Here is a 22602-nt window from a genome sequence, read left to right on the forward strand (position 1 = left end):
TGGGCTTCTGTAAATTAATAATTTGACCAGAATCCCGAATGGCAACACTATTTACTGGTGGAGCAGTCTGTGCACATTTAAGCTATTTATTCGAGCATACATAACATAAACAAGTATGGTGAAAGAGGGCAGCCTTCCCCGTATCGGACAGAATATCTCCGTTGATCTACCATTAACCACACAAGAAAATTGGATGTACCAACCATCAAGATAATCTATTACGAAATCTAGTCTTGACATCACCGTAAAAAAAAGACCATTCTATTCGATCATGTCTTACTCATGTCAAATTTAAAAGCGATTAACCTTAGGTGGTCTTGAGGACGTGTAAACATCCAAAAGAGATTATCAGTAATTAGGCATCCCGGTACAAACTCGCTTTGTTCAACATAAATATGATCTGGTAGACATACCTTTGAGCGATTAGCCATAGCTTTAGATATAACTTTGGCAATCCATTAGAGGCTCAATGGCCTAAAATCTGCCACAGAAGTAGCATTCTTCCTCTTCGGAACTAACACAAGATGAGTCATGTTCAGCTCCCAAATCGACGTACATATTGTTGTTTCTAGAATTTCGAGAAAGACACGAAACGAAATTTTCAAAAATATGGAGAAGAAGAAAATCGATTCAAAAAAACGTGCCAAATGAATGCATGTAAGGGATATTTATAGAGCATCAAAGACTACCTTGAATGGACACAACCTTTCGTACAAAGGTACAATCTTTGGTGAATAGACGTGTTGTTTCGGTGAAAGAACGCAACCATTGGAGTAGGGACACACCCTATGTATGAATGGACACCCATTCATGTATGCAATGGCTTGGATAACACCAACCAAGGCTAAGGGACGCGTATGGTGTTTGGAGCATTCAAAACCAGCGCACCCACGTTACAATATGCGCGGCCCCACACGCATGGTTTTGTTTTGCGCACACAGAATGGACACCCATTCATGTATGCAATGGCTTGGATAACACCAACCAAGGCTAAGGGACGCGTATGGTGTTTGGAGCATTCAGAACCAGCGCACCCACGTGACAATATGCGCGGCCCCGCACGCATGGTTTTGTTTTGCGCACACAGAATGGACACCCATTCATGTATGCAATGGCTTGGATAACACCAACCAAGGCTAAGGGACGCGTATGGTGTTTGGAGCATTCAGAACCAGCGCACCCGCGCGAAAATATGCGCGGCCGCGCGCATGGTTTTGTTTTGCGCACACAGAAACCAGTGAGGTGCGCGCATCCGCGCACCATCATTCGCGGCCGCACGCTGGCTTCTGTTCGCGTGCACTGAAATGCGCGCATCCGCACAAGGGCGGGCCAGCTTCTGTGTTGTGTTGAGAGCTTCTTTTCGGACACCAACAAGATTTATTCTTTAAATAAATTTGGTTCACCACACCACCCCACGCCGCACCGCGGGCGGCCGCATGTGTTTAATTCACCAAGACCTAGCCTACCAGCGTCTCCTCTTTCTAAAAACTTTGGTACTCCTTGGGACTCAAACCCATAGTCCATACTAAAACTAATAAAGAGGAGTAACTTCCTCTAGACTTCCAATGTGGGACAACCACATTTCTATTTTATTCACATTTTTTCTAACAATATAATCATTGAGAACCGAGAGATACACCTGAGTAATGTGTTCACCCACCACTCCGCGATTCTCTTCAAAGAAACCAACATGAAACCCATCGGGGTTTGGTGATTTCCAAGGACTCGTAGCAGACAAAGCATCCCGAACCTCCTGTGAAGTATACTGAGCATCCAAATAACCACACGTAGGAGGCAGGATCTTATGATCAATTCCATCAACTGCCCGAGCCACACAATCTTCTGTGTGATGGCTAGTAGTAAAAATTGTAGCAAAACAGTTGAGAATAATAGAAGAAATACCCTGAAAATCAGTAACCCATGCATTACTGTTATTGCGAAGTCCCTGAATTCGATTATTCTGCCGCAAAATGAAGCCTTGTTATGAAAATACTTAGTATTACGGTCAGCCCACCTAACCACACCGGCCGAGATATTTGTTTCCCATAATACTTGTAACGACCCATTACAGGTCCAGTGGACCGCCCATACGGCCCACTGCCCCAATCGACCCAAGGCTATCCCGATCTTGTGACTTGGCCCGTAGGCCCAGTGGGCTTGCCCACCCTGTGGTGTCACTCACGGGCTTTCCATAGGCGTCGTATGGGTTACTCATAGAACTCTTAAGCCCATGAACTTAAGTTTGTGCCAAGTATCTATATATCCATGTGATCTTGGGTTCGATCCTGGGGAGGCACAAACTTAAGTTCATGGGCTTAAGAGTTCTATGAGTAACCCATACGACGCCTATGGAAAGCCCGTGAGTGACACCACAGGGTGGGCAAGCCCACTGGGCCTGTAATGGGTCGTTACAATAAAAGGCGCCTTTTATTGTAACGACCCATTACAGGCCCAGTGGACCGCCCATACGGCCCACTGCCCCAATCGACCCAAGGCTATCCCGATCTTGTGACTTGGCCCTTAGGCCTAGTGGGCTTACACCACCTGGGTCGATTGGGGCAGTGGGCCGTATGGGCGGTCCACTGGGCCTGTAATGGGTCGTTACAATACTCCTCGAGTGCGAGTAGATGGTCTACGTCGTCGCTCCAATTGTAACACAATTGGCAGCAGTTCAGAATTGAATAGAGAAATTGAATGCTGGATCTCTTTAATTCGACTGGCCAAATTCCCAAAGGTACCGGTGCCCCATAAATAAAGTTGTTTCCCACATTGGGAATGAAAAGAACTCGACCAACATTCGGTGTCCACAGTGGGAAAATCGCGATGAGATCGTCAGTAGGACTCAAATTTAAAAGAATAGAAAGTTGTTGTTAAGCGCAGGACGATGCAAATCAAGCAACATGATCAGACACAAAGAAATCTTTATGAAAACCTCGAGCCTGCAGAAACAACTCCAGTCATTCCATCGTTGCCATAGGGCGATCTAAACATTGTTGGATAGCATAAGGATGCTATTGATAATTGGTCCATGTAAAACGTGGTCCGTGGACATATAAATCCAAGATCAACGAGGTCACAACTATTGAGAGCATCACAAAAAGATAACATAGATGCCTGAGAGCAATCTGAGCAATATCATTAAAATCTCCAGACACCAACCAAGGAAGAGAGGACAAGGACCCTAGGTTCCAAGAGTGAATATGATGTACGTCCTCGGATGGGATTACCATAGCAGCTGCATGTAGGCTGCATGGTAGCTTCTCTCCTTCTCTTGCGGAATTTGTATGGTTCGAGAGGGCGTGCTACATGCAATTCCAGAAGTGGACTTTAGAGACATGTGCAGTAAATGTTGTCCATGCACTTTATCACCCTTCCCCTCTATCACTTGAAGCTTCCATTGTCTGTCTTCTGGACAATTCTGTCACGCCCCGGGACGGGGGTTGGTTGACACCGGCGTTGCTCTCAAATTCACATTCGAAAACAACAAGCCTCAGAAGTACGAAATTCAGAAACCAGTCTTTTATTCATAAATACTGAATATTCCAATGTCTGATACAAACTCGAATAATCAATGTTTTACACCGGAAATGTAAAACAAACCAGACATCACAATGTCTTACAGACGCAACGGAAAACAACATAAATAAAACTGAGAATTAACAATCTTCTTCACCAGCCCCAGAACTGGATCTGCTCCTCTTCTTCTAGCCTTTCTTCATCGTTCTTATCTGAGATGTTTTGGTGGGTGAGTGATATGGTTGTCACTCAGTAAGCGGGGGCGGGAATAACTCCCAGTTTTCGAAATCATTTTCATATAGAACAGTAATACGAAAATATACAGAAATTCTTATTTTCATAACATAAATCAGTGTTCAGTGTTCAGAAATCAGTAATCAGTATTCAGTAATCGGAAATCAGAAGTTTATCAAATAAGCACTGAGTACATTCGTGAATTTCATGGCTAAACAGATATCAATCCCCTATATGTTCTCTCCTCTAAGGGGTGAGGCCAGTAATCAGTAATCAGTAATCAGTAATGTTCAGAATATATATTCCTACCATTAGTTCACTAAGTTTCAGTGCTTCGAAATCAGATAACAGGATTCAAGAATATACTTTGCTTTAAAACAGAACTCACCAAACGGTTTTCAAGATATTTATACATAAGCCCACTTACCGTAATTTGCTGGAGAGTTTCGGTTGAATTCTGGAAATAGGCTTGCTCTCGCTACTGCTTTCTACTGCCCGAAAATAAGCACTCTCTTATTTCAAATATATCAAGTGATAATTCCAGATTTGTGTAACACCAATTCAGAGGTTGAGGGTGCTATTTATAGGCAAATATTCTGACTGTTAGTTTCCCATTTAATGGCCATAATCTGCCATTAACCACCTTTATTCCGTGATAAATGCTTCAGTTACAAGTCTAAGCTGAATCAGTAACTGTCCGCTGGAATTCGCTCTTCTGCTACTGGATTTTGTCTGCTGGATTCGGTTTGCTGGATTTTGTCTGCTGAAAAATGTCATCTTCTGAAATATGAGTTGCTGCTGGAATCGTTGGCTTCTGCTGAATTTGCTGCTACTGCTGGAATTTCAGGTTCTCACAAATTCCATCAACTGCCCAGCTGCGAATTTTTATAAAGTGTCGGGTTATTACAACCGGCTTGGATTAGCCCTTCAGCCTATAAATGGCTTGAGGAAAATCACTGCTGCTGACAACAAACGTACAATCCTAAGGACTCACTTCACCTGTCTCCTTTGAGTCTCAAATATCTAGCATCTTTCTAGTTCTAGGAAGGGCTGATACATCCTTTGTCAGCTCTGTTCTAATTCAACATCCACAAAATATAACCTTGATTTATAAATAATTATTACTGCAATTGTCATAATTATTTAATCAAACATGGTTTTCCTCACGTTGATAAACGATGGTTGTGTGATGTATCTATTTCATAATGGATTAAATTTAATAAAGATCCATTGTAAAATTTAATCTTCTTACAAAACTTTTTTCGGTCGAAAACACTTTTAACACCCCCTAACCTTCTGTCCATGGCTTTCAATAGGTGCATCTATAGGTTGGAGGTTTTTGGAAGTTTGGAAGTTTGGAACTCTCACCAAACCATTTTTACTTAGAGGTGCAAATAAACCGAGTCAACTCAATAAATATTTAATTTATACTCAAAATTATCAATTCGAGTTGAACTTGTAGATATTCGAACTTTTTCTGAAGCCGAACTTGATCTCAAATTATTTCACAAATTTTAATATTTTATTAATATAATATAATTATATTTCGAGTTTTTTTTAGTATTATTTTTTAAGAATGGTTCAAATAGCTTGCATCATGTCCGAATCTTATAAACCGAGCTTAAGCTTAATTTGAGCAAAAAAAAATTGAACTATTTGAACTTCAAATCGACTCGAGTTCAAATATATCTTATTCGAATATAATTTGAAATTTAAAATTTTATTTCTATTCGACTCGATTTAATTTGATATACCTCTAGTTCAACTCGATGACATCTGCAGCCTATTCACACAGACAACAACTATACATACACAATACAATCATGGTTATTTTTTAAATTTTTAAAATAAAATGGCTACTTTTTAAGACTGTTTATCCACATAATTGGCGTGATTCGTTAATGCATTTGGCTATTTGGGTGTTTATCGTGGTGGAAAAGGGAGGGGATGACCATGTCTATTATTTGAAGTTTCCAAATCAATATTTTAATTTTGTGCAAGAAAAACCAAGTTCTCCCCAAAAAAAAATCTACATAAAATGTTAAACTCTTTTGAAATACAAAGTGCATTATTGAACCACCCTTGATTCTTGGAGTGTCATCAATTGTTCATTAGGACTTAAAAGTCATGTTCTCCACCTCTTGTCTGATGGACTCAAACAGTACAGAAGAGAGATAACGCTCCCCGCAACTCGGGAATATAACCTGTATCCATCCCACTTTAATTAAGACCATGTCTCACATACTAGCTGCAACACGTTCTCTATCGTGTGTGCGCGCGTGTGCATATAGTTTCGATAAAATTGATGAGACTTACAACAAGAAGTTTTCCAGCATTTTCTGGCCACTTTGCAATCTTGATTGCTGCGGCGGCGGCGGCACCAGATGATATGCCAACCTAAATAAAAGCACATAATCAATCCACGTGCATATGTGCGTAAAATTGAAGTTACACACAGACAAATATCCAAAAGAATCCACCAGACATTTCATGACTAAGATAAGAAGTTCTAAATAATTTACCAATAACCCCTCTTTTAGTGCTAGAAGCTTTGCAGTCTCAAGGGCCTCATCACTAGAAATCTAAAAGAATAATATGATGAAATTAATGCATTTCATCCGAGTAGAACATTGACCAAAGAAGAAGCGAAGGAACAAAAGAGTCTTACTTGAATCACTTCATCGATAAGATTAACGTCCATAACATCAGGGATAAAACCAGCACCAATTCCTTGGATCTTATGTCCACCTTTATCATTTCCAAAAACATTACATACACACACAATATATCTGGCCCCGATTGTTTTGGGATTAAACCTTTTGTGATGCTGTCAACATAGAAGAAAATTCAACAACTTTAGCCGAAACTCACCAGGTTTTCCTCCAGAGAGAACAGCACTTTCGACTGGCTCCACGGCAAAAAGCTAAAACATAGTTTCACAGCATAAAAAGTTAATGCATGCACCAGAATTCACATCCACCATCAGATACATACTTGAAATCAAAATATTAAAGCTAACCTTAATATCAGAGTTTTGTTCTTTAAGAAACTTTCCAGCACCAGTAAAAGTGCCTCCTGTACCAATCCCACAAATAAATGCGTCGACTTTTCCATCTGTTCCTTTCCAAACCTCGGGTCCAGTGGTTTCATAGTGTATCTACAAAAATAACATTAATTTAAGATGGCAAAACTAAAAACAAAAATTCAGGAGAATCAAGTTATATTATCCTGTATATATGATTCACAAAATACATAGTCTATAGAGAAATTCAAGAAGGGAGCAACCAGTAAGCAGTTTAACTACCTTTGGATTAGCAGGGTTATCGCATTGCATAAGGATGAAAGAATTAGGCGTGTTACCCCTTATCTCTTCAGCTTTCTGAATAGCACCCGGTAGCCCCTTGGCATGATCCGTGAGCACCAATTCAGCACCAAAAGCAAGGAGAACAATTCTCCGCTCAAGAGTCATGGTATCGGGCATAACAATAATAAGCTTATAACCTTTAACAGCTGCTACGAAGGCCAACCCTATACCAGTGTTTCCGCTTGTACACTCTATGAGAACGTTCTTCATGGAAAACACAAGGTAAGAAAACAGAAAGAAGTTAACTATAACAAAAATTGTTACCCACAAACGTAGGTTTTAATTCTATATCCAAAATCACCACACCGTTAAGATTGAGAGTTCAGGCTAACTCCACCCAAAAGGTAGCTCAAGGATTGTCCAAGTCCATATATACAACTCATAATAACTTAATCCAACCAACGTGAGATGTTTAGATGTCACACGTCGGCTCGATAAGTTCTTGGGAGTTGTCCAAAGCCAACTTTTGGGGTGGAGTTAGGCTCAACTCTCAAGGAGGGGGAGTATCGCCCAACTGAATCCTATCAAAAATTCGCAAATGAAATCTCCTTATTTTATTAATTTTCCTCGGGTAATTTACACAGATACATCCACCCACTACTTTAAAATCTTGATCCATTCGATGATAGATCAAAATGTTAAGAAGACATAATATGCACCTACAGTATCAATGGTTTACGAGTTCTAAGTCATCGATTCGTAATGCGAAACTAATCTTTATTCAAAACAGTGCAATAAATCCAGCTGAAGAGAAATAGCTAACCTCTCCAGGTGCGATGAGGCCCCGTGACTCGGCATCTGCAATCATGCTATAACCAATCCTGCAAGACAAGCATAATAAACTGAAGAAAACTTCTTTTGAAAAGAAAACTACTCGAGAGAGACACTGACTCGGCCCCATAAAAAAAGTTGCAAAAATCTGATCTTGATGATTCAAAGATCAGATTTCACCTTTTGGAGCGAAGAGAGGTAGAAGAGATACCTATCCTTGACACTAGAGCCTGGCCCCATGTATTCCAGCTTGGCAGCAATACGAGCAACACAACCATCGACAACATGGTTCAAGAAAACCAACGGGGTACGACCAATCAACTGAAACACAATTCAACCAAAGAATCAGTTTCACCCCTATCTTTTTATTCAAGAAGAAGTTAAAAAGGAACCCAATTAATTTGCAGAGACTTACTTCAGTGACATCCTTTGCTATTCCTATTTCCTCCGCCGCTGCCATATTTGCGAGTCAAATGACCAAGAATGCAACCGGCCAGTGACTTCAAAATGGTTGCTCAACTAACTGTCACTTTTCTTTCGGAAAATTCGACGGTCATCGGGTCGGTAGTCAAGCCACCATATATTATAAAATGTAATACGTTTTCCGAGTGGCACCTCATATTTTACTCCGATTTCAATATTTGCCTTGGGACAGGCCTCCTACATTTTTTTAGGATTATATTATATAAGTCATCGACATTATCGCCTAGATTTTTTGCTCCTGTCATGTAGAATGACAATTTCTTTCGAACTCGTTAGAGGATCCGATATCCGATCCGAATAGAAAAAGATATGGAGAGATTTTTAGACCCGATTAAATAATTGAGTAATCGGATATGGGGATTTTTGGGTTCGAGTATGGAGGCGTGTTTGATATAATCCGACCCACACCCGACTCGAATACCCGTTTAAATTAAATATAAATATATATATGTATATGTATATATATAGATATGTATAGATATAGTAATTATATTTATTTATATTAAATATTCATCTTCTCAAATACAAGTAAATCATACATATATATTAATTATATTTATTTATATTAAAAATTCATCTTCTCAAATTCAAGTAAATCGATACTTTTTCTTTTCTCTTCCCTTTCGCTTTCGCTTTCACTTTTATGTTTCAAAGTTTTACCGATCTTTTATTTTTCATTCAATTTTTCATCTTCTCCATTAGTAAGTTTGTTCCATGTTTGACTTCAAAAATCGAAAAATATTTTATTTTTGTTGAATTGCGTAGTTTTATTCAACTAATATAAACTATTTTTAATATTTTGTAATTTTTTATAAAGTTTATTTTTCAAATTTTTTATCATTAATAATAAATTTTCATATTGTTTATTTAAATAATTTTTTAAATATTTATAACTTCATTGAAACAATTTAAATTTGAAAAAATTCAATTGTATATGATAATAGGGTATTTGGGTAGGGTATTTGTATCCAATAATCCGATGGGTATGGGGATGGGGATGAGGATGAAATTCAATACCCGATGGGTGTGGGGATGTGTATGGGGATGAATTTAATAAATGGGTATGTAGATAGATGTATGAAATTCGACCCATACCCTACCCTATTGTCATCCCTACTGTCATGTCTATCATAGGATATCTACCAACTTTAATGCTCCCAAAATTATTAAAGTAGTACCCCGTTGGTTTTATGTGGGATGGCTAGTAGTATCCCAAAATCAACATGTCCATCAACTGCCCGAGCCACACAATCTTTTGTGGGATTAAGGGTGTAAATGAACCGAACAAGTTCACGAATTTTTCGAACCGGTTCGAATAATATTTGGTTCGAATTCGAAATTATCGAATTCGAGCCGAACTCGAACATGTTCGAATATTTTTCGAATCGAATTCGAGCTAAAATTATATTGTTCGCGAACCTTAGCATTATATTTAAAAAATAAATAAAATATTATTAGCCTTAGAATTCGAATCGAATTCGAACTCGAGCCTCAGTTCGAATCGAGTTCGAATCAAAAATAATAAAAGTTCGAGTTTCGAATCGAGATTCGAATATGTTTATTCAGATTCGAGCTCGAGCTCGAATACTGAAAATTTCTTAAAATTCGATTGGATTAGATTCGTTTACAGCCCTATGTGGGATGGCTAGTAGTAAAAATTGTAGCAAAACAGTTGAGAATAATAGAAGAAATACCCTGAAAATCAGTAACCCATACATTACTTTTATCGCGAAGTCCCTGAATTCGATTATTCTGCAGCAAAATGAAGCCTTGCTATGAAAATTCTTAGTATTACGATCACCCCACCCAACCACTCTGGCCGAGATATTTGTTTCTCATAATACTCCTCGAGTGCTAGTAGAAGGTCTACGTTATTGCTCCATTTGTAACACAATTGGCAGCCTCCCAACCTCTAACATTTCAGAATTGAATCGAGAAATTGAATGCTGGAGCTTTATAAGTCTACTGGCCAAATTCCTAAAGGTACGGGTGCCCCGTAAGTAAAGTTGTTTCTCACAACGAGCCAGGGCATCTCAAAGGACCAAACAACTACCAGCCTGCGAATGAAAAGAACTCGACCAACATTCCGTGAACACAGTGGGAAAATTGATACGAGATTTGTTGGTCTCACGTGCGGAATTTGAGATAATAAAACCCAAAAATAAAGAATAAACTGGACACCGAGATTTACGTGGAAAACCCATAAAAATGGGTAAAAAACCAAGGGAAAAATGAAAAAAATTACACTATAATATTTTGTGGTGTACAACTCACTCACTTTGTTTCCAAAGAGAACACACACTCTCTTAATACAGGAGAACAAACATCTCACAAATATTATAGAACTAAGCACTCAAATTCTTATAAGATGAGAGAAAACTCAAAGAAGAGATGATTTCAGAATGAAGGGAGAGATCTATTTATATAGCCTCTTTCAGTTTGAATACGCGTTAAAAACACGTATTCTTATTTTCAATCAAACGCAACGCGTTCCACCAATCGAAAACGAACTTTCCCGACATGCATTATTTGCACACAATTGCCGACATTTCTTCCACTTGGAGATTTGATTGAGAATCAAACACATCTCCACACATCCTTTCAATCTTGTCATTTCCTGCTGCTTACGTTTCCGCTAGACCACTCGAGGATCTACACCACTCAAACTTTTCCTTGTTCACTGGCTTGGTCAGAACATCAGTTATTCCACGCTTTCTTTTTCTACTACTTCCCATACAAAGTAAAATTGTACTCCAATATGTTTAGTCTTGGAATGAAAGGCTGGATTCCTTGCGAAGTGCAAGGTACTCTGAATGTCACAAAACAAAGGAACATTTTCTTGTTTGTGTTCGATCTCCTCCAATAACTTTTTAATCCATATTGCATCCTTGCAAGCTTGAGTAGCTGCCATGTATTCTGCCTCCGTCGTAAATAACGCCACAACTGTTTGAAGTTTTGAAACCCAGCTTACTGATCCCCTGCAAGTTTAAACACATAACCATTAGTAGATTTCCTCTTGTCAGGATCACCTGCATAATCTGAATCAACATAGCCCCTGAGTGTAAAATCTGATCCTCCATAACATAATGCAGAATTCGAGGTACCCTTAATGTATCTAAGGATCCTCTTAACAGTGCTCCAATGTTCTTGTCCAAGATTCGCCATTTACCGACTAACTGCTCCCACTGCTTGAGCAATGTCCGGTCTTGTACAGATCATGGAGAACAACAAACTTCCCACTGCTGATGCATATGGTACTCGAGACATCTCCATCCTCTCTGCTTCACTGCTAGGACACATCTCGGAGGATAACTTGAAGTTAACAGGAAGAGGGGTCGAAATTGGCTTACTATCTTGCATGTTGAAGCGTTGCAAAATTTTTTTCAAATAATTTTTCTGGGAAAGCCAAATCTTTTTGTTACTTCTGTTTTGATGAACTTGCATCCCTAGAATCTTCTTTGTTGGTCCCAAGTCCTTCATATCAAATTCCCTAACCAACTGTGCCTTCAATCCTTGGACCTGATCTTTGTTGGAGCTTGCTACCAACATGTCGTCTACGTACAACAACAAAATGATATAATCATCACCAGACCTCTTGAAATATGTACAAGGGTCTGCACTCAGTCTGTTGTATCCAAAGCTCATAATATAGGAATCAAATCTCTTGTACCAACACATCGGCGCCTGTTTGAGACCGTACAGAGATTTGTTTAACCTGCAAACCAAGTTCTTTGTCTTTTCCCCAAAACCTTCTGGCTGGAGCACATAGATTTCTTCTTCAAGATCTCCATGAAGAAACGTCGTTTTTCCATCTAGATGTCCTAGATGTAGGTCAAACACCGCACACAATGCCAGCACCACTCTGACTGTTGTAAGCCGAATCACAGGAGAAAATATCTCATAGAAGCCAATGCCTTCTTTCTGAGCATACCCTTTTACCGCCAATCTAACACGATATCGCTCCACTTGGTTATTTCCATCACGCTTGATCTTATAGACCCATCTGTTTCCAATGGCTTTCCTCCCTCGTGGTAGTGTAACAAGATCCCAAGTTTTATTTATGTCTAATGCCTTCAAATCTTCTTGCATTGCAATCATTCATAAGGATACATCCGAGATTTGAGTAGAATCGTGGAAACTCAATGGCTCACCATCCTCTGATAATAGACAATATGCAATGTTGCTTTCAGTGACATAATCTGAAAGCCAACCTGGTGGTCTTCTATCTCTAGTTGACTGCCTGACATTGGAAACCTCATACTCAACATGTTCTTGTTCTTCGTGCTCTGGTACTGCTTCACAAGAAATTTGATCTTCGTCCGTCTTATTTTACACCTGAAAAATAGTCGTTTCTGAATTCGGTGTCCTTGTCTCCCTTTACTTTATCTTCCTCGAAGATAACATCACTGCTGATGAAAAGCTTGTGAACAGTAGGATCCCACAAACGAAACCCCTTTACTCCATCAGCATAACCCAAGAAGATACATTTTCTGGATTTCGAATCCAACTTTGATCTTTTTGCTCATTGTACAGAACATACACCGGGTTCCAAATGTATGCAAATGAGAATAATATGTCGGCTTCCCGGTCCACATCTCTATCGGAGTCTTCAGATCAATCGCCATTGAAGGATCGGAGAACGATTGATAATATAACAAGCGGTTTTGACTGCTTCTGCCCAAAATTACTTGTCTAGACCCGCAGTCCTCAACATAGCTCTTGTTCTGTCCAACAAGGTTCTGTTCATCCGCTTCGCCACTCCATTCTGTTGAGGTGTGTAAGCTGTCGTGAACTGTCTTTTGATGCCCTCATGTTGATAAAATGCATCAAACTCGTCACTGGTATATTCTCCTCCATTGTCAGTTCTCAGACACTTGATTTTCTTTTCAGAATCAAGTTCAACCCGCGCTTTGAAATATTTGAAGATCTGGAAAACATCTGATTTCTTCTTGATTGGATATACCCAACATCTCCTAGAGAAATCATCAATGAACGAGACAAAGTATCTCGCTCCTCCTAGTGATACAACCGGTTCTTGCCAAACATCCGAATGAATCAGCTCCAATATACTTTTGCTTTTGGGAGTAGAAATGCAAAACTTTAATCTGTGTTGTTTACTGGTAACACAATGCTCACAAAAGGGTAGTGACACTTTTGTAAGTCCTGACAGTAGCTTCCGTTCTGAGAGAATTTTCAACCCTCGTTCTGATATATGCCCGAGCTTTCTATGCCATAACACTGTTAATTCTTCTCCTGAACCAATTGATGCAACATCTAGTTCTGCCTTTGTGTGTTTCTCACAAAAGTACATACAGATTTGCTACAACTTTTTCCGCCTTCATAACCACAAGAGCACCTTCACAATTTTCATGATCTCGTTTCTCGATACGAGTTTTGCACCCGATGTCATCCAATTGCCCCAAGAACAAAAGATTTTTCGTCAGTCCTTTCACATGTCTTACCTCCTATATGGTGCGAATGGTGCCATCAAACATTTTAATTTTGATAGTACCGACCCCAAGGATTTCCAAGGCATGATCATTTCCCATGAATATAGATCATCCTGAGATTGGTTCATAATGATCAAACAATTCTCTCTGTGACGTCATGTGTCACGTCGCTCCTGAGTCCATAATCCATGTATCACAAAATTCGTGTCTGCCTTCTGCAATTGTTGCCGCTTTGCTGAATAATATTTCACCACTCGTGAAGTACTGGCCACATTTCCTTGAGAACTTTTATCGATACTCGCATACTCTTTTTTGAAGTGCCCTTTATCGCCACATTTAAAGCAATAAATATTTTTCTTCTTACTTCTCGAATTTGATCTACCCCGTCTTTGGCTCTCACTAGAGTCACGATCCATTAATCTTCCTCTTATCATCGGCAAAGCATCTGTCTGCTTTGAAGTTAGCAACATGTCTTCATTATTCTTGTGTCGGCTTTCTTCTCCGAGAACCGCAGTTAAGACATCGTCGAATTTTAGAAAGCCCGTAAGAATATTGTTGGTAATGTTGATAATAAGTTGATCATATGAATCTGGTAGACTTTGAAGAAGAAGCTCTGCACGTTCATTTTCCCATATTTTATGTCCCATGGAAGTGAGTTGAGCAAATAGAGTATTTAATGTATTGATATGGTCGGTCATCGATGAGTATTCCGTCATCTGAAGAGTATAAAGCCTTCTCTTTAGGAAAATCATGTTGTGTAGTGACTTGAACTCGTACATCTTTGTCAGAGTATCACAGATAACTTTGGCTGTTTTTATCCCAGAGATACTTGACAAAACTTCGTCTACTATAGCCAAGTGTAAATTGGCAACAACATTATCATTCATCTCATTCCACTTTCCGTTATCTGTAGTTTCCACCGGTCTATCTCCAATAGCCGTCAAGCAATTCTCTTTTCTTAAAACTACTTGTATCTTTATTTTCCACAGCATAAAATTGCTTCCGTTGAATTTTGCTATCTCGTACCTATCCGTCATTATGTCTACAACAATTTTAGTAGACTGGACAAAATTAATCTCGCCTTAATAAAAAATCTCAAAAAATCTTTTCTGATGTGGAAGATCAGTCTAGGCTGCAACTACAGAGCATACTCAGAATTTTAAGAAATTTTAAACCAAGGCTCTGATACCACTTGTTGGTCCCACGTGCGGAATTTGAGATAATAAAACCCGAAAATAAAGAATAAACTGGACACCGAGATTTACGTGGAAAACCCCTAAAAATTATTATGGTAAAAAACTACGGGCAAGATGAAAAAAATTTCACTATAATATTTTGTGGTGTACAACTCACTCACTGTGTTTCCAAAAAAAACACATTCTCTTAATACAGGATAACAAACACCTCACAAATATTATAGAACTAAGCACTCAAATGCTTATAAGATGAGAGACAACTAGAATAAGGGATGATTTCAGAACGAAGGGGGAGCTCTATTTATAGAGCCTCTGTCAGTTTGAATACGCGTTAAAAACGCGTATTCTTATTTTCAATAAAATGCAACGCGTTCCACCAATCGAAAATGAACTTTCCCGACATGCATTAATTGCACACAATTGCCGAAATGCATTAATTGCACACAATTGTCCGACAAGATCGTCAGTAGGACTCAAATTTAAAGGAATAGAAAGTGTTGTTAAGCGCAGGGCGATGCAAATCAAGCAACATGATCAGACACAAAGAAATCTTTATGAAAACCTCGAGCCTGCGGAAACAACTCCAGTCATTCCATCGTTGCCATAGGGCGATCTAAACGACGTTTTTGGATAGCATAGGGATGCTGCTGATAATTGGTCCATGTAAAACGTGGACATACAAATCCAAGATCAACCAGGTCACGACTATTGAGACTTGAGAGCATCACAAAAAGATAGCATAGATTCCTGAGAGCAATATGAGCAATAGCATTAAAATCTCCAGACACCAACCAAGGAAGAGAGGACAAGGACCCTAGGTTTCCAAGAGTGCAGTGGCGGAGCCAGCATGGGCCCAGTGTGGGCTGATGCCTACACTGGGCCAAAAAAAACTTTATATGTTTATATATATTTGTGTCTCCCGACACCCTAGATATATTTATGTCTAAATTTTTAATTTGTGTATGCTATTATTATATGCTTAGCTGATCCAATTTTTCTTTAATAATTTGTAGACCCAAAATTTTAGACTCAATTTTTTTACATGTTATTAGTATCAAAGTATATACTCTATAACTTTCTGTATGTGTTTTCTCTTCTCGAGTCACGAACGTCATATACTTTGATTAAGAATCATTCCAATTCATTTTAATTACCGCTTCATCTTTCATAATCTCTAAAAAATCCAAAATGTTACCAAATTTTAGGTTCGTTTTTTTGTCCAATGTTTGTCGATCATTCATTTGTTTTATAATTTTATGCTTTTCCAATCGATAATGAATTCATGCTTATTTTTCGAACGTATATTTTTATATCATATTTTGTTTTTATTTCGGATTTTATACAAGCTGTTGTTTGTCGTTTTTCTGACGTTTTTCTATCAATTATCAATCCTACTGACTGTGCGTAACTTGTATTCAAACTTTACGATACATTATTTTTAGCTGTCGATTAATCATTTTTTTTGCTTTATTAATTATAATATATTGTTGCATACATTGAACCAAGATCCTGGCTCCGCCCCTGCAAGAGTGAATACGACGTCCTCGGATGGGATTACCATAGCAGCTGCATGTAGGCTGCATGGTAGCTTCTCCCCTTCTCTTGCTGAGATTTGTATGGTTCGAGAGGGCGTGCTACTTGCGATTCCAGAAGTGGACTTTAGATACATATGCAGTAAATGTTGTTCATGCACTTTATCATCCTTCCCCTCTATCACTTGAAGCTCCCATTGTCTGTCTTCTGGACAATTCCATCAACAGCCCAGCTGCGAATTTTTATAAAGTGTCGGGTGACTACAACCGGCTTGGATTAGCCCTTCAGCCGAGAAATGGCTTGAGGAAAATCACTCCTGCTGAGGACATACAATCTTAAGACTCACTTCACCTGTCTCCTTTGATTCTCAAATATCTAGCATCTTCTAGTTCTAGGAAGGGCTGATACATTCTTTCGATAGGTGCATCTTTATGTTGGAGGTTTTTCGAAATTTGAAACTCTCACCAAACCATTTGTACTTAAAGGTTCAAATAAACCGAGTCAACTCAATAAATATTTAATTTATATTCAAAATTATCAATTCGAGCTAAACTCATATATATTCGAACTTTTTTTCTCAAGCCGAACTTGATCTCAAATTATTTTCACAAACTTTAATATTTTATTAATATAAAATAATTATATATTAAATAAATATATTTCGAGTTTATTTTAGTATTAATTTTTAACAATGGTTCAAATAGCTTGCGTCATTTCCAAATCTTATAAACCAAGCTTAAGCTTAATTTGAGCAAAAAGAAATTGAACTATTTGAACTTCAAATCGAATCGAGTTCAAATATATCTGATTCGAATATAATTTGAACTCTAAAATTTTATTTCTATTCGACTCGATTTAATTTGACATACCTCTAGCCCAACTCGATAACTTTGTTGGCAGCCTATTCACACAGACAACTATACATATACAATACAATCATGGTTATTTTTTCAGATTTTAAAACAAAATGGCTACTTTTTAAGACTGTTTATCAACATAATTGGCGTGATTCGTTAATACATTTGGCTATTTGGGTGTTTATCGTGGTGGAAAAGGGAGGGGATGACCATGTCTATTATTTGGAGTTTCAAAATCAATATTTTTATTTTGTGCAAGAAAAACCAAGTTCTCCCCAAAAAAAAAAAATATCTACATAATAATGTCAAACTCTTTTGAAATACAAAGTGGATTATAGATCCACCCTTGATTCTTGGACTGTCATCAATTGTTCATTAGGACTCAAAAGTCATGTTCTCCACCTCTTGTCTGATGGACTCAAACAGTACAGAAGAGAGATAACGCTCCCCGCAACTCGGGAACATAACCTGTATCCATCCCGCTTTAATTTAAGACCATGTCTCACATACTAGCTGCAATATGTTCTCTATCGTGTGCGCGCGCGTGTGCCTATAGTTTTGATAAAATCGATGAGACTTACAACAAGAAGTTTTCCACCATTTTCTGGCCGCTTTGCAATCTTGATTGCTGCGGCGGCAGCAGCACCAGATGATATGCCAACCTAAAGAAAAGCACATAATCAATCCACGTGCATATGTGCGTAAAATTGAAGTTACACACAGACAAATATCCAAAAGAATCCACCAGACATTTCATGACTAAGATAAGAAGTTCTAAATAAAGTACCAATAACCCCTCTTTTAGTGCTAGAAGCTTTGCAGTCTCAAGGGCCTCATCACTAGAAATCTAAAAGAATAATATGATGAAATTAATGCATTGCATCCGAGTAGAACATTGACTAAAGAAGAAGCGAAGGAACAAAAGAGTCTTACTTGAATCACTTCATCGATAAGATTAACGTCCATAACATCAGGGATAAAACCAGCACCAATTCCTTGGATCTTATGTCCACCTTTATCATTTCCAAAAACATTACACACACACACAATACATCTGGCCCCGATTGTTTGGGATTAAACCTTTTATGATATTGCCGTCAACATAGAAGAAAATTCAACAACTTTAGCCGAAACTCACCAGGTTTTCCTCCAGAAAGAACAGCACTTTCGACTGGCTCCACGGCAAAAAGCTATAACATAGTTTCACAGTATAAAAAGTTAATGCATGCACCACATTTCACATCCAGCATCAGATACATACTTGAAATCAAAATATCAAAGCTAACCTTAATATCAGAGTTTTGTTCTTTAAGAAACTTTCCAGCACCAGTAAAAGTGCCTCCTGTACCGATCCCACAAATAAATGCGTCGACTTTTCCATCTGTTCCTTTCCAAACCTCGGGTCCAGTGGTTTCATAGTGTATCTACAAAAATAACATTAATTTAAGATGGCAAAACTTAAAACAAAAATTCAGGAGAATCAAGTTATATTATCCTGTATATATGATTCACAAAATACATAGTCTATAGAGAAATTCAAGAAGGGAGCAACCAGTAAGCAGTTTAACTACCTTTGGATTAGCAGGGTTATCGCTTTGCATAAGGAGGAAAGAATTAGGCGTGTTATCTCTTATCTCTTCAGCTTTCTGAAGAGCACCCTGTATTCCCTTGGCATAATCCGTGAGCACCAATTCAGCACCAAAAGCAAGGAGAACAATTCTCCGCTCAAGAGTCATGGTATCGGGCATAACAATAATAAGCTTATAACCTTTAACAGCTGCTACGAAGGCCAACCCTATACCAGTGTTTCCGCTTGTACACTCTATGAGGACATTCTTCATGGAATATACAAGGTAAGAAAACAGAAAGAAGTTAACTATAACAAAAGTTGTTACCCACAAACGTAGGTTTTAATTCTATATCCAAAATCACCACACCGTTAAGATTGAGAGTTGAGGCTAACTCCACCCAAAAGGTAGTCAAGAATTGTCCAAGTCCATATATACAACCAATATTAACTTAATTCAACCAACGTAGGGTGTTTAAATGTCACACGTCGGCTCTATAAGTTCTTGGGAGTTGTCCAAACCTAGGGGTGTCAATTTGGGTGGGTTGGGTCGGGTTAAGCAATAGTAGTATTCAAAAATTGCTCAACCCGAACTTGAACCTGAATCAACCAGATCAACCCGTATAACCCGATTTTGAATTTTTTTAAATTTTTAGAAGAAAATTAAATAAAATTCAAAAAATAATAATAATATTTTAATTTAAACACATAATAACAAAATATCCCTCATATATATGATTTAAATTTGAAGTCTAATTGTAGAAAAATAAAGTATATTTACTAAATCAAATAAACAATTATATAAAAAATATTCAAAATAAATATTAAATTATGAAAATTTATGATATAAAAATAAATAATAAATATTTTTTCAGTAATACAATATATAAAAATATAGGCAATATTTATTAATTATATTTTTTTTAAAAAAATTAAATTTTCGGGTCAACTCAACCCGATCGTGTTCTTCGGGTCAGCTATCGGGTCCAACCCGATCTGACCCGAACCCGAAAACCCCAAACCCAAACCTGATTTTTTTCGGGTTGAACCGTGTCGGATTGGTGGGTCGTGTCTGATTTTGACACCCATATCCAAAGCCAACTTTTTGGGTGGAGTTAGCCAACTTTTTGGGTGGAGTTATGCTCAACTCTCAAGGAGGGAGAGTATCGCCCAAGTGAATCCTATCAAAAATTTGCAAATGAAATCTCCTTATTTTATTAATTTTCCTCGGGTAATTTACACAGAGACATCCACCCACTACTTTAAAATCTTGATCCATTCGATGATAGATCAAAGTGTTAAGAAGACATAATATGCACCTACAGTATCAATGGTTACGAGTTCTTAGAGCATCTTCAACCCATCTCTATTTTGGAGGAAATCTCCAAAACAGAGTATGAGTTGATGCTCCAACCCAACTCCAAATGCAATATTCATTTTGGAGATTGCAATAGTGATCCTCCATTTTTGGAAGATCACTATTCATATGGATATCAATATGGAGATTCCACCAAATTACTGAAATGTCATCATAACAATTGCAAAATATTTCTTTTGTAAATTTGTATGTATTTGTTTTTATCCATTTTATATTATTATATTTCAAATTATTTAATTAAATAATTTTAATGTTAAATAATTTTTATACTTAGTTAATTTATTTTAATGTTTTATTATTTTCATGAATTAATTATAAGTTTATTGTTTATAATAATCATGAAATGGAAATAATAAACAAGATAATGATCGCAAAAATTAATAACATAATTTATTAGAAACATTTATTGTCTATTTAATTTATTTAACTTGATAAACATGCGATTTTTTAGATGATAATAAATTGAAATACATGTTTTATTGTATTATGTTTATCGAATTAATTAAGTTCGGTTATACAATATATTATGTAATTATATAATTATATGTCTGTGTTTTTTAAAATTGAAAATGAAAAAAAAGAAATGAATTATTTTGTAATATTTTTAGAAGATATGGGTTGGAGAAAATTTTTAAAAATAAGATCATGGATCTCTATTTTAGAGGACAGAGGGTGAAAAAAAGAGCATATGGGTTGGAGATGACGTTACATCGATTCGTGATGCGAAACTAATGTTTATTCAAGACAGTGCAATAAATCCAGCTGAAGAGAAATAGCTAACCTCTCCAGGTGCGATGAGGCCCCGTGACTCGGCATCTGCAATCATGCTATAACCAATCCTGCAAGAGAAGCACAATAAACTGAAGAAAACTTCTTTTGAAAAGAAAACTATTCGAGAGAGACACTGACTCGGTCCCATAAAAAAAGTTGTAAAAATCTGATCTTGATGATTCAAAGAGAGGTAGAAGAGATACCTATCCTTGACACTAGAGCCTGGCCCCATGTATTCAAGCTTCGCAGCAATACGAGCAACACAACCATCGACAACATTGTTCAAGAAAACCAACGGGGTACGACCAATCAACTGAAACACAATTCAACCAAAGCATCAGTTTCACCCCAGATCTTTTTATTCAAGAAGAAGTTAAAAAGGAACCCAATAAATTTGCAGAGACTTACTTCAGTGACATCCTTTGCTATTCCTATTTCCTCCGCCGCTGCCATATTTGCGAGTCAAATGACCAAGAATGCAACCGGCCAGTGACTTCAAAATGGTTGCTCAACTAACTGTCCACTTTTCTTTCGGAAAATTCGACGGTCATCGGGGTGGTCGTCAAGCCACCATATATTCTAAAATGTAATACGTTTTCCGAGTGGCAATTACGGGCACGTCATATTTCACTCCCATTTCAATATTTGCCTTGGGACAGGTCTCCTACATTTTTTTAGGATTATATTCTATAAGTCATCGACATTATCGCCTAGATTTTTTGCTCCTGTCATGTCTATCATAGGATATCTACCTACTTTAATGCTCCCAAAATTATTAAAGATAAAGAAAATTATTTAACAGAAAACTGTGAAAAATATCCACATGTTAAAGATTCCAATAATGAAATTAATTATGTAAGCCACCGTTTGGTGAAAGATGGAGCATTAACTCATTATATATATAAATCATTATGTCATCAAATATATATTTTGAAATAAACAAAAGAGTCGATATCAAAACTAAAACGCAAAAAATAGTAGAAGCAAGTTATGTTTTTTGTGTAAAAATGTTATCATAAAATTATATTGGTTTATAGAAAAATTTAAGAAGGGCGCAACTGGCTTAGCCACCCTGCCTCTGGCTCCACACTTAAGCAGTTTAACTACCTTTGAATTTGCAGGGTTATCAGTTTGCACAAGGAAGAAAGACTTTGGTGTGTTATCCCGCATCTCTTCAGCTTTCTGATCAGCACCTGATAATCCCTTAGCACGATCCGAGAGCACCAAGTTAACGCCAAATGCATGGAGAACAACTCCGCTCGAGAGTCGTGTAATCAGGCATGACAACGGGGAGCTTAAAACCTTTAACGGCTGCTACAAAGACCAACCCTATACCAGTGTTTCCGCTTGTCGAATCAATCAGGAAAATGTTGATCCATTTGATGATAGAGCAGAATGTTGGTAAGATATTTGCACCTAAAATCGCAATGGTCACAAGTGCAGAGTCCTCGTTGGAATTTTGTGAAAGGTTATCGATCACCT

General features: G+C 37.7%; 2 protein-coding genes and 2 long non-coding RNA genes across 4 annotated transcripts; 2 read left to right on the forward strand and 2 right to left on the reverse strand.

Annotated features, from left to right (window-relative positions):
• Positions 1 to 5688: 5688 nt before the first annotated feature.
• On the reverse strand, positions 5689 to 8546 carry LOC140830686 (cysteine synthase-like). Its single transcript, XM_073194116.1, has 10 exons — positions 8301 to 8546; positions 8097 to 8206; positions 7878 to 7935; positions 7055 to 7318; positions 6770 to 6907; positions 6622 to 6673; positions 6419 to 6498; positions 6273 to 6332; positions 6067 to 6147; positions 5689 to 5954 (listed from the first exon to the last, which is right to left on the reverse strand). The coding sequence occupies exons 1-10, from the start codon at positions 8343 to 8345 to the stop codon at positions 5862 to 5864; spliced, it is 981 nt and encodes a 326-aa protein (XP_073050217.1). The 5' UTR covers positions 8346 to 8546; the 3' UTR covers positions 5689 to 5861.
• On the forward strand, positions 7325 to 21176 carry LOC140830688 (uncharacterized). The gene is made up of 3 exons (XR_012117662.1): positions 7325 to 7590; positions 20087 to 20311; positions 21049 to 21176. It is a non-coding gene; the product is annotated as an uncharacterized lncRNA (long non-coding RNA).
• Positions 9994 to 16956, forward strand: LOC140830690 (uncharacterized). Its single transcript, XR_012117663.1, has 3 exons — positions 9994 to 10492; positions 15482 to 15842; positions 16545 to 16956. It is a non-coding gene; the product is annotated as an uncharacterized lncRNA (long non-coding RNA).
• LOC140830687 (cysteine synthase-like) lies at positions 17623 to 21678 on the reverse strand. The gene is made up of 10 exons (XM_073194117.1): positions 21529 to 21678; positions 21324 to 21433; positions 21131 to 21188; positions 18976 to 19239; positions 18691 to 18828; positions 18543 to 18594; positions 18338 to 18417; positions 18192 to 18251; positions 17986 to 18066; positions 17623 to 17872 (listed from the first exon to the last, which is right to left on the reverse strand). The coding sequence occupies exons 1-10, from the start codon at positions 21571 to 21573 to the stop codon at positions 17780 to 17782; spliced, it is 981 nt and encodes a 326-aa protein (XP_073050218.1). The 5' UTR covers positions 21574 to 21678; the 3' UTR covers positions 17623 to 17779.
• Between the last annotated feature and the right edge of the window lie 924 nt (positions 21679 to 22602).

Source organism: Primulina eburnea, chromosome 4 (genome assembly GCF_022965805.1).
Source record: "Primulina eburnea isolate SZY01 chromosome 4, ASM2296580v1, whole genome shotgun sequence".
Taxonomy (NCBI): domain Eukaryota; kingdom Viridiplantae; phylum Streptophyta; class Magnoliopsida; order Lamiales; family Gesneriaceae; genus Primulina; species Primulina eburnea.

Bases quoted from the DNA above. Each gene is read 5' to 3' on its own strand.
- LOC140830686 (XM_073194116.1), bottom strand. From the start codon at position 8,345: ATGGCAGCGGCGGAGGAAATAGGAATAGCAAAGGATGTCACTGAA. The intron at 6,674-6,769 runs GTTAGCTTTAAT...ACTATGTTTTAG, and splicing joins AACAAAACTCTGATATTAAG to CTTTTTGCCGTGGAGCCAGT. The intron at 6,148-6,272 runs GTAAATTATTTA...GCTTTTATTTAG, and splicing joins CACTAAAAGAGGGGTTATTG to GTTGGCATATCATCTGGTGC.
- LOC140830687 (XM_073194117.1), bottom strand. From the start codon at position 21,573: ATGGCAGCGGCGGAGGAAATAGGAATAGCAAAGGATGTCACTGAA. The intron at 21,189-21,323 runs GTATCTCTTCTA...CTTCTCTTGCAG, and splicing joins GGCTCTAGTGTCAAGGATAG to GATTGGTTATAGCATGATTG. The intron at 18,418-18,542 runs GTGAGTTTCGGC...GAAATGATAAAG, and splicing joins TCTTTCTGGAGGAAAACCTG to GTGGACATAAGATCCAAGGA.